This window comes from Geotrypetes seraphini, chromosome 1 (assembly GCF_902459505.1).
Source record: "Geotrypetes seraphini chromosome 1, aGeoSer1.1, whole genome shotgun sequence".
NCBI classification, from domain to species: domain Eukaryota; kingdom Metazoa; phylum Chordata; class Amphibia; order Gymnophiona; family Dermophiidae; genus Geotrypetes; species Geotrypetes seraphini.
Window position 1 is genome coordinate 127,493,845 of NC_047084.1, and position 12,172 is coordinate 127,506,016.

General features: G+C 47.1%; 1 protein-coding gene across 5 annotated transcripts in view; it reads right to left on the reverse strand.

The window, feature by feature from the left end:
* Positions 1 to 243: 243 nt before the first annotated feature.
* The window catches only part of PRDM5 (PR/SET domain 5), a 192,377-nt gene continuing 180,448 nt past the window's right edge, over positions 244 to 12,172 (reverse strand). For 3 of the 5 annotated variants that reach the window (XM_033938221.1, XM_033938203.1, XM_033938213.1), the window contains 2 exons: positions 6,689 to 6,793; positions 244 to 1,170 (listed from right to left, as the gene is read on the reverse strand). In XM_033938221.1, the coding sequence (XP_033794112.1) occupies positions 1,006 to 1,170; positions 6,689 to 6,793 (270 nt within the window). In that variant the 3' untranslated portion in view covers positions 244 to 1,005. Of the gene's footprint in view, positions 1,171 to 6,688; positions 6,885 to 12,172 lie in introns of all 5 variants that reach the window. The other 2 variants (XM_033938238.1, XM_033938229.1) reach the window with 2 other exon arrangements.

Consider the following 12,172-nt stretch of genomic DNA (forward strand, 5'->3'; position numbering starts at 1 on the left):
GCACTCGGAGCCACCAGATGGCGCTGCACAGATGACCTTCTCCGCCCCAATGACTGGAGAGTCAACTAAGAACATAAGAATTGTCGCTGCTGAGTCAGACCAGTGGTCCATCGTGCCCAGCAGTCCGCTCACGCTGGTCAAAGACCAGTGCTCTAAATGAGCCCAGCCTCACCTGTGTACGTTCCAGTTTAGCAGGAATTTGTCCAACTTTGTCTTGAATCCCTGGAGGGTATTTTCCCCTATAACAGCCTCCGGAAGAGCTTTCCAGATTTCCACCACTCTCTGGGTGAAGAAAAACTTCCTTACGTTTGTATGGAATCTATTTCCTTTCAACTTTAGAGAGTGCCCTCTCGTTCTCCCCACCTTGGCAATACTTGCAAGCTTGAGAAACAATCCTTCTTGGTGCTTACACTCAGCTTGGTTATGGATGGCACCAAGACACGTGATGCATCTGGAAAGTGTGGAAGCAAAGCGAGAGTCTGGAGCGTTGGTGTCACGGCCCTGAAGCAGTGGCTTAAAAGCCACAAAACGATTGTCGGCCTGGCTCTTTCCTAACTAGCTTGGTTTTTCTAGTTAGTTTTGACTATTTTCAGATTCCACCTGCCAGTAATAAGTTATATGTCAAAGTTTTTTGCAAGTGATGCTTGGGTGGAAGAGAGTGGGAACTCTGAGGCTTTCAAATACTTGGCGTTGCTGTGTATTGATCAAATGGAGTGATTTGTTTTCTAGTATATTGTAGATTTTCCATCCATTCCTCTTTTTTTTTGCTATTTGTGAGCTACATTTTATACATTATTCAATGAAAGGTTTTATTCAATTCTGCCTTGAGCTTTTTCTAAAGACACGTGAAATATTGCAATAATGACATGAGACTAGATCCAAGTCAGACTGGGTTGATTCTGACTTTCAATTACCTTGTGGTCCTCAATTAAAGGCCTGATGCCTGCCATTAGTTTGCTGAAAAGTCCGTCCAATTCAGTTCCGAGGTAACGGGGCTTTGGCTGGTCAGCTGTCCGTCTCTCCATGGACGTTCTCCATGTGCACTTTGAGGTAGTCATTCCTGGTAAATTTCTTGTGGCAGAGCTGGCATTCAGCCATGGGCCGGTTGGGATTGTGGGTCAACTTGTGTCGGATCAGCATTTTTTTCAGACTAAAGGATAAATCGCAAACCTGAATTGGGTGAAAAGAAAAATTACAACCATTCATATTTTCAAACAATCCACCCGGGTATGACGCTGCATAACAATAGCCCCACTGAGTCAAATCAATGGTCCATCAAGCCCAGTAGCCCGCTCCCACGGCGGCCAACCCAGGGCCACAGCATCCGGCCAAAACCCAACGAGCAGCAATATTCCATGCATGTAAATTAAGAATGGGAGGAGCTGATAAATATCGCAGAACTCCTGAGTGTGCATTAAAGTGAATATTTCTCAAAGCAATAAGCTAATCAGAAAACCCAAAATGATAGATGTCAAAGAACTGAAGTATACAAGAGCGAGGCATCAAGGCCCGTATTCTACAAATGGTGCCTAAGTTATAAAACAGCTTTCAAAATGATTTTCAAGGCGCCGTAAGCATGGTTAACCGCAGAAGTGGCGTTAGGCGCAATTCACGTCAAAAAATAGGCCTTAAAAAGCTCGACCTGCATTCCTGGCGAGTTGGGAGGCAGGCATCACAGTTCTTCTCAGAGAGAGAAAAGAGTTGATGGTCCTACAGACCCATCTAACTGTCGAATGTCAGTGTAAAATCCTGGCTCCTAGATCAGCAGAAAGTGCTTCCTCATGACAATATAAAGCGCCCAGAAGTGATACTGGGTCAGCTGTAGGCGCTGGTTTCAGGCATTACAGGGGGTTATTTTTGTCAGTTGGTCAACAGGGGGGGACTGTCCACTATCCCTATTACTCTTGGTTGAGAGAATTAAAATCCAAAGGGACAACTGGGGGTAAAGAGAGGAGAGATCCATAATAAAACAGCATGATCCACACACATCCTGATTCTAGCACTTGTTCTACAGGAATTTAAACAATTCAGAGGTGTTTCAAATAAATATGGAGAAAACGGCAGCTTTAAAGACATTCACCTCTAAAGAAGGTTTTCTTTTCATTGGGCCACAGATGCTATCAGATATCTGGCAGTTCAAATTTGTACAAATCGCTCATAACGTTATGAACAAAATTATGGGAAAATAGTCTGTACCATCAGGGGGGACTTGGATAGATGTGGATGGAGCAGGGTGGATTTGATTTAAAGCATGTCTGTGACATTATGAATGGACTAGTGTTTAAGCCCGTTACATTAACGGGTGCTAGAATATATGTGTCTGTCTGTCTTTCTTTCTTACTTTCTGTGTCTCTCCCTGCCCCTGTCTCTCTCTTCCTTTCTTTCTGTCTTTCTCCCTCCCGCTGTCTGTCCTTCTTTCTTTTTGTCTCTCTTCCTGCCTGCTGTCTTTCGTTCTAATGCGCTGCCTGCCTGCCTGTCTCTCCATGGCCCCCTTCTGTCTCCCCTCCCCAAAGCAAACCAAGATTGCTCCCAGGCTCCCTTTCCCTCTCCGTCCCCTCCACTTCCCTTTGCAGCAGCAGCATTTCCCTCCCACCCTTCCCTGTGCAGCAGCAGCATTTCCTGCCCTTCCCTGTGCAGCAGCAGCATTTCCCCCCACACAGCATTTCCCACACACACACTTCCCTGTGCAGAAGCAGCATTTCCCCCCACACACACACTTCCCTGTGCAGAAGCAGCATTTCCTGCCGCCCCCTTCCCAGCCGCCGCGTTTAAATTGAGAGAAAAGCGCTGCACCGCACTACCGCTGGCTTCGGCGTCTTCTATCCACTGCGGCTAACCCTAGCAGAAACAGGAAGTAGTCAGAGAGGGCGGGCCGCAGAGGACAGCAAAGCCAGTGTTAGCGCGGTGCAGCGCTTTTCTCAATTTAAACGCGGGTGAGCCGGCGAGAAGGAGGAGGCTTTGGCGGTGGTGGTTTTGGCGGTGAGTGAGGGTGGGAGGGGGGAGTCGCCGGCTGTGCTGTGCTTTCCCGATTTGTCTGGCCGCCGCATACGCACTCTGACCACGGACCTATGGATCACAGATCATGGATCATAGATCACGCAGGTCTGAGTGCGCATGCGCGGCTAGCTTATTATCTAGGATGTAAACAGCCTCATGCTACACAATCCTCTTTTCACCTAAAGGAATGAAATGCAAATGCATATTCAACTCCTTCTTCACCTAAACCTGGAAGAGTCTACGAACATTTTGGACAACAATGTCTGATGGACCTCAGGCCGCCTCTTCCTACACCTGCCTACTTGTATTCTTGGATTGTATAACTTTTATTCTATTCCTGCAACTCCCCATAGGCTCTTTGCATTGTAAGTCGCCCTGAACCTATATAGGCATAAATTATACATTACATTAGATTAGATCATTAAAAATGGATCCTTATTTCGTGATGAATAACTTTTGGTCTATATCTTAAACAGAAAATTATCTATAGAAAGCATTTTCTTTTAAAAATCTGATTTGTATCCACTCTGGGAGGGAGTGCATATGGAGGGTGGGATGGAACAGTCTTCCCAGAAGAGACAGAGACTGTGTCGGAATTCAAGGCACGTGGGAGGAGGAGAAAGTGGATGCTGCGGATGGGCCATTTGGCCTTGATGTGCCTCCAAAGGTGTTTGATTTACATTTTCCTGACAGCTTTACATTACTAACAGGGACATTAACTATACTAACTCTGGATGAGAGAGAGAGAGAGAGAGCAAAATATGTTTCACGCTAAGGTTATGTAGCTCTTTTTACTGCTAGCAGATACTGGCCAGTTCATAATCATTAGTGCACAAGAGAAATGCGCACAAACGCACGCAGTCAGATGCGTGCAGGACTTTACAGCGCAAGGTAAATGGGTGCAGGTTTCTATTGTGGTCTGTTGCCGCTAGTGCCTTCTTCCCGCAGCGTCTATTCCTCTGATCCAAGCTAAACTGCTTCATCCCTCCTGTCTCCCCCCTCCTGGTCTTTAACTTTTGCTGTGGGGTTTTCACCAGTGATTGTGTTAAACATTTCCTGCGCATGGGTTGTAGTTCGCTGCGCGCAACTGTCCTGAGCTAAGTTGTCCTGAGCTCAATTGTCTTGCGCTTGTCTTTGCGCTTTTGTCTTGCACACCCCAACAGACGGCCAAAACCGGCCATTTCTTTCTCTACAACACCGCTAAAATCATCACCTCTTGACTGTAGACTCCTGCCACCTGCCTCTCACCATCTCTCTCCCCTTCAATGTGTTTAGAAATGTCGCTACGCCCTCTCCTCAAGTCCGTTCCGCATACTGTACAGTAGAGAATGACACGGTGGCGGTTACCCGCAGCTAGCCGCGTTTAACCCGCCAAAACGGGGAATGAAAAATAACAGTCGCTGCGGGGACGGGGACAAGACCATTCACCCCCCTTGGAGCGGTGAATGGTCTTGTCTCCGCAGTGAGGCATTAAGGATCGCGCGGCCCCCGCAGCCACCGCCCGCCCGTAGCGTTTAGCCAGCTCCCTCCCTCCACCTCACCTTAAATTCTGAGTTTGCCGGCTTCCTTTTTCCTGAGCCGCACGGATTCAAAAAGCCGTGCACGCGTGGCTGCGCAAGTCCATCAAGCTTCTCCTCTGACGCAACCGGAAACAGGAAGTTGCAGGAGAGGAGAAGCTTGATGGACTCGCACAGCTGCGCGTGAGCGTCTTTTTAAACACGTGCGGCTCAGGGAAAAAGGAAGCCGGCAAACTCAGAATTTAAGATGAGGTGGAGGAAGGGAGCTGGCTAAACGCTGCGATCGGGTAGGTGGGGGCTGCTAGACCATGAGATCGCGTTTGTTCCCGGCTCATACTAGGAAGGAGGGAGTGAAAGGAAAAAATATTCTGGGCCAAGGGGATGAAGAGGGAAAGAAAGAATCCCATAGCAGGAAAGAAAGGGAAAGACAGGCAGGTGAGCCAGATGCTGGAAGCAGGGTGGGGGAGGGGGAGAAAGAAGGAAAGAAGCTAGATGGGGTTGAAAAGAAGACACGCTGGTATGGAAGAGGAAGATAGGGGAAATCTGGACAGAGGAAGGTAACAGAAAGAGGGGAAATTATGTGCATGGGGCATAGGGACAGAGACATAAAGGAGACATGCCATGGGGATGGTATATGGACACGGGGGGGGGGGCAATGGCAAATACATAGGAGAGATATTAGAAATGGGGAAAATAGGAACACAGAAGCGAGATGGTTTGTGGGAATGGGACAAGAACAGAGCTCGCAGGCTCCAGCGGCTTGCACAAATTACATTGTAACATGCCACGAAAATAAGAGAGAGGGAGGTAGATACATAGGCCACGCGAGAGGAGCTGAAGGGTGGTAGAAAGGAACAGATGGTAAAGGAGGGAGGGAAGGGTGGTGGTAGAAAGGAATAGAACAGACATTGAAAGAGGGTAGAGAGGAACAGACCCTGAAGGGAAATGGGGAAGACAGAGTGGGAAGAAGACAGATGCCAGACTATGGGGGAGCGGAGGGAAGAAGATGGGTGCTAGACCAATTGGGGGGGGGGGGGTTAAGGGAGAGGCACAGTAACAGCAAATGGAAGACGCAGAGAGAAGACACACAGTGGATGGAAGGAATTGAATGAGAAGATGTGGAAAGCAGAAACCAGACAACAAAGGTAGAAAAAAAAAATTATATTTATTTATTTATTTTTTGCTTTAGGATAAAATAGTATATTAGTTGTGTTGATAAAAATTTATAAACAAAGCCCTGCCAGCTGAACATCTCTTTCTCTAGTTCAGCAGCAGGAACTTTGATTTATAAGAAAGGAATAAGCTAAATATTACAGTACTAAGGCTTATATGGATGCAGCGGGGACAGTGACGGGGCGGTGAATGGGATGGCAGTGGCGGTGACGGGGCGGTGAAAGGGATGGCGGTGAAGGTGACGGGGCGGTGAAGGGAACGGCGGTGACGGGGCGGTGCAGAGGATGGTGGGCCGGTGACGGGGCGGTGACGGGGACAGATTTTTTCCCCGTGTCATTCTCTACTGTACAGTTCAAACTCCTCTTACTGACCTGTAAATGTATTTACTCCACAGCTCTCTCCACCCTCCCAAGGCACTCCGCTCATTGGGTAACTCTCTTATATGCACCTTTCTCCTCTACAGACAAGTCAAGACTCCTTCCCTTCTACCTTTGTACATGCCTGGAACAAACTGCCTGACGATGCGTCAGGCTCCATCTCTGGCAGTCTTCAAATCCAGACTCAAAGCCCACTTCTTTGCAGCTGCTTCAATTCCAAACTGCAAGCCACCTGCTAAGCACCAACATCTGTCTTATCCTTCCCTTTGTCGTTCACCCACCTGAGCACCTTCTTGTTCAGTCTGTCTGTCTTGACTAGATTGTAAGCTCTTCTGAGCAGGGACTGTCTCTTCTGTGTTTTCATGTACAGTGCTGCGTATGTCTAGTAGCACTATAGAAATGATTAGTAGTAGTAAGGCTTTCAGGATATCCACAATAAATCTATATGAGATAATGTGAATGTGCTGTTTCCTTGGTGGTATAGAAATCTGGCTCATGCATAGTCATTATACACACTTGGCTGAGCGTGGCCTGAGCAGCTCTGCCTAGTGTGCAAAAAAGAAGGCGGGTCTAAGCACACCTGAAACGTAAGAGCTGTGTGAATAGAAAGAAAGCGTCACTCACGTCACACTGGAAGGGTTTTTCACCCGTGTGCGTCCTCATGTGCTCATCCAAGCCTCGCTTCTGGCTGAAGGCTTTGTTGCACTCGGCGCACTGGTATGGCTTCTCCTGCAGACAACGACACGAGCAAGTGAAAGCGAGTCAAGGCCCAGCTCTCTGAGACCAAGTTAGAAACCATTTGGTGTGGTCTAGAGTCCTGCTGCAATTGAATGAAGTAAAGTCACGAGAACATCATTTGGAACTGAAAACGCGCACTTCCAGCGTATGCTTAATTAATGGACAGCTATAACTGTGAAAGAATTCGGAACCAGTTCTAGAACAGAACTTGAGATTATGAATAACATGATATATAGAAATAAAACAAAAGGAATACAGATGATAGCTTTGCATTGCACTAACTCAATGCATTGTTTGATTAGCTATCAAAGGTAACCCTTTTTCTTCCAATCAAAAGCAAGCAAATCTTGACAAATGGCAATCCACTATAATAATACCCTTAGCGCGCATGGTGCTGGGCCTCTGTGGTGCCGTGCTCCTGAATGTGCAGTAGGACCCTGCGGCGGTTTCTCTATCGGCTTCCGTCCTCATGCGCATACGCTTCCCACACCCCAGCCAGTCTGCGCCTCGACGAACGGCAAATGTCCAGGCCTCAGCCTGAGGCCAGACCAGCAACGGAAGCAGCCGCGGTTTCATTAAGCAATCGCGGGGCATTTGGGCTAGGCCGGCCCACTTTGATAATGTGAGGCGGGCCGGCCTAGCAAAAGCCCCGAGGCTGCTCGGGCTAGCAGATGCTGGACAGGGGAACCAGGTAACAGTGAAGGGGTGCTTCTGGACAGGGGGGAGGTAAAAGGAAGGGAGAAGGGCTACTGCTGGACAGGGGGAGCAGGGAAGGGGTGCTGCTGGACAGGGGGGAGGTAAAAGGAAGGGAGAAGGGCTACTGCTGGACAGGGGGAGCAGTGAAGGGTTGTTGCTGGACAGGGGGAGGTTAATGTAAGGGAGAAAGGGTGCTGCTGGACAGGGGGGAAGTAAAAGGAAGGGAGATGGACTACTGCTGGACAGGGGGAGCAGTGAAGGGGGGCTGCTGGACAGGGGAGAGGTAAAAGGAAGGGAGAAAGGCTACTGCTGGACAGGGGGGAGGTAAAAGGAAGGGAGAAGGGATGCTGCTGGACAGGGGGGAAGTAAAAGGAAGGGAGATGGACTACTGCTGGACAGGGGGAGCAGTGAAGGGGAGCTGCTGGACAGGGAAGAGGTAAAAGGAAGGGAGAAAGGCTACTGCTGGACAGGGGGGAGGTAAAAGGAAGGGAGAAGGGCTGCTAGTACCCGTTAATGTAACGGGCTAAAAAACTAGTATATATACATAAGGAAACCTGAAAGCATTCCAATAACCTTCTCACAGGAGAGAGGTGGGCAAGCTGAGAAACAGAGAGGGCTGGGTGGGTGAGAGCAGAGCTAGAAGAGGTGATAAGTCAGTGACAGAACAGCAAAAATTCAGGGTTTGTAAGGTGACAGAAAACATAAGAACATAAGACTAGCCTTAATGGGTCAGACCAATGGTCCATCAAGCCCAGTAGCCTGTTATTACAGTGGCCAATCCAGGTTCCCAGTATCTGGCCAAAACCCAAAGAGTATCAAGATTCCGGAACCCCAAAGAGAGCAACAGTCCAGAACTGAGATTGTGATGCCATAATGCCTCTTGTCCTTTCTGGGCCACCTTCCATCAGTGCAAAGTTTTATTTTTCAGAATACTGCTGCGAAGCTGATCTTTGGAAAATGTAAATTTGACCATGTGACCCCTTTGCTTCAGAGTCTTCGTTGGCTCCCGGTTTATTTTAGAATTCAATTGAAATGCGCTTGTATTTCTTTTAAAATTCTACATGGTATCTTTAATCCTCTTATTCCTTTATTTTGGAACATTTACCGATTCTCCTTTGCAAGAGGTATCCAACAATTTAAACTCTCCCTTCCTTCTAAAAAAGAGATTAAAGGAGTCAAGATCTTCAGTCAATCTTTGGTCTTTAAACTCTCTCAACTCTGGAATGATCTCCCCTTTTTTTTAAAGGAGTTCTAGTTCATTTTAATTTTTCCGTAAATCTTTAAAAACTTCTCTCTTTGCCAAACATTTTTAAAATTAGCTCTTTTGAAATTTTGCTATTATCTTCTATTTATCATTTGTAAATCATTCCCTGTTTATTTAATTGCTGTAAACTGAGTTGAGCCTTCTCAGAATGATGACTTGGTATATAAAGTTAAGCTTTAGTTTAGTTTAGTTCTTGTAGAAAATCCTAGTTTTGGTTAAACAGACTGTTCAAACACTTTGCATCCCATTAACTACCACTGAAACTTATGTAGGAGGAGACTATTCACTGCCACTGCAGCCTTACTGCAACCCTTTCATTCCTGCTGTAATATCTATCCTACATTTCCATGGCCACAGTCTAAACACTGTGCTAGATTATATATTTGAACCGACATGTATATACAAAGGCCATGTTTACAACAGACCAAGTTAGAAGAGCTAGGAGACAAAGAATGCCAGCCGAACCAGCTCACAACAGAGCTCTACGTTAGGGACAAAGGGTGTACTGGACTTGGAGGGTCATCTAAGCCTCCAAGAACCTATTTCAGGCATATGAAAGAACATAGTTCCCCCACTCCCGCATATCAGATGAAAATTGTAAACCACAAGATAATTTGCTTAGCTACAATGGGCTAGATTCACTAACCTGCCTGAATCGGACCAATCCGTATCCGATTCAGGCAGGTACGAGTGATTCACTAAGGAAGAATATTCAAATGGGGGTGATCAGAGGAATGCCCCCATTTGCAAGCAGGGATCGCAAATGTGCGATCCCCGCTCATGCGCAGACCCTGACAGTAGTGACAGGAGAAGCAGCCTCTTGCCAGTGCTGTCAGGGCTCTGCCCTGATCTCTCCTGCCTGCCCTATGACTATGAGGAGAAAATAGCGGAAGAGGCCAAAAATTTCAAGCTCTTCTTTAGATACGTAAAAGGAATAAAACCCGCAAAAGAGGCAGTGGGACCGCTGGATGACCAGGGAAGAAAAGGGTACATCAAGTAAGATAAACAAATTGCAGACAGACTAAATTCCTTCTTTGCGTCTGTCTTTACGAAGGAGGACGCCGCAACAATACCAGAAGCGGTGAAAGTGTTCAAAGAAGTAATAGAGCACAGCCTCACCACAGTAGAAGTGGACTTGGATCAGATATACTACCAGATTAACAATTTTAAAAGTGACAAATCCCCTGGACCTGATGGAATTCACCTGAGAGTCTTAAAAAAATTGAAGGTTGAAATTGGAGAGCTTTTGCAAAAACTTGCCAACCTTTCAATTAGAACTGGACAGATACCGGACGACTGGAAGATAGCGAACGTCACACCAATTTTCAAAAAAGGATCAAGAGGAGAACCGGGCAACTACAGACCTGTGAGTCTTACGTCTGTCCCTGGAAAGATGGTTGAAGCACTGATTAAAGATAGTATAGTGGATAAACACGACCTGATGAGAGCCAGTCAACATGACTTCAGGAAAGGGAAATCATGTTTGACGAATTTACTTCAATTTTTTGAGAGCGTGAACAAACAAATTGATAGTGGTGAACATAACTTACTTGGACTTCCAGAAAGCATTCGACAAGGTTCCACATGAAAGACTTCTCAGGAAACTACAAAGCCATGGAATAGAGGGAGATATGCTAAAATGGATAGGCAAATGGCTGGAGAACAGAAAATGGAGAGTGGGCATAAATGAGAAGTTCTCAGACTGGGAAAAAGTGACTAGCGGTGTGCCCCAGAGCTCGGTACTTGGGCTAGAGAATGACACGGTGGCGGTTTACCCGCGGCCACCGCATTTAAGCCGCGGGTCACCGCCGAAAACGGGGAAGAAAACTAGCAGTCGCTGCGGCGACGGGGACAAGGCCATTCACCGCCCGCGGAAACGGTGAATAGATTTGTCCCCGCAGGCCAATGTCCCCCCTTCTAAGAACCGCTATTTACCCGTGTTTCACCGTGTTCGTGAACGTTTTTTATTCTCATAGTATTCTACGTTCCCATTTGTTACCACTTTACCACTATTTTCGCTCTTATTTTACATATCCTATAGATTTTTCACCCCCAACAGACACAAAATGGGACATATAGTTTAAGAACATCCGGGACTCCCTTTCCCTTTCTTTCTCTCGCTCTTCCTCCCCCCCCCATAGCACCACATCCCCCCCTCCATCTCAACCCCCACCAGCCCTACCTCCGAACTTGTTTTCGAGATCACCGGCAGCAAACAGCAATTTATACAGGTGCCTGCGACGGCCCCGGAGCTTTCCCTCTGCCGCGCCCGCCCTCCCGGAAACAGGAAGTTCCGTCAGAGGGGGGGGGAGGGCGGGAGGCGAAGCTGCGTCAGAGGAGGGCGGGACGTCGGTGCGGGACGTCTTCAAGGTTGGGTTTTAGGCGAGGTGTAGGAGTTGTCGGTGACAGCGAAGAGTACGAAGGTAGGATGTGGGGAGTTTGATAGTATGGAAACGTGTAGAGGCTGGGGATTAAGAGGGTGAGAGAAAGTTAATTTCCGGACTGTCCAGCGCCGTAGTTCATACTAGGCCTTGCTCCTGTTCAAATAAAGAATGTAAACTTGAGAAGCGTCTCCTGTCTATTCAGATGCACCCAAGTTTACGTGTGCATGCATGAATGCATTTGCCCATATATCACTGTATGGTTCCCACACTTATTGTGGCTAAATCTTTACGTGCAAGACTTTTCTATGTCCCATAGCTTTATTTTACGGTTTGGGGGTTGGTTTGTTTTTGCAATTTAGAATGCACAATTATGTACTATGGGTTTTAAGGAGGGAGGGTGGGAGGCAATTAAAAGTACATGTCGTGTTTTGTTTTTGTATAGTTTTTAAGTAATATTAAACAAAGTTTTAAAGTTTTACAGAATGTTTCCTTTAAACGTAAATAAAGAAAATTATATAAAATCGTACCCGTTTGAGGCTTTTATGTATGCGACGGTGACGGTGACGGGGCGGTGAATGGGGTTGCAGTGGCGGTGACGGGGCGGTGAATGGGATGGCAGTGGCGGTGACGGGGCGGTGAATGGAATGGCGGTGACGGGGCGGTGCAGAGGATGGTGAGACGGTGACGGGGCGGTGACGGGGACCAATTTTTTCACCGTGTCATTCTCTAACTTGGGCCCATCTTATTTAATATTTTCATCAATGACCTAGAAGAAGGAACATCCAGTGAGATCATCAAGTTTGCAGACGAAACAAAGCTATACCGGGTAATCAGATCGCAGAAGGATAGCGAGGAACTCCAGAGCGACTTGTGTCGGTTAGAAACATGGGCGGAGAAATGGCAGATGAAGTTTCATGTGGAAAAGTGCAAAGTAATGCATTTAGGCAGAAAGAACAAGGAACACGAGTATAGAATGTCAGGTGCAACTCTGGGTAAGAGTGAACAAGAAAAGGACCTGGGTGTACT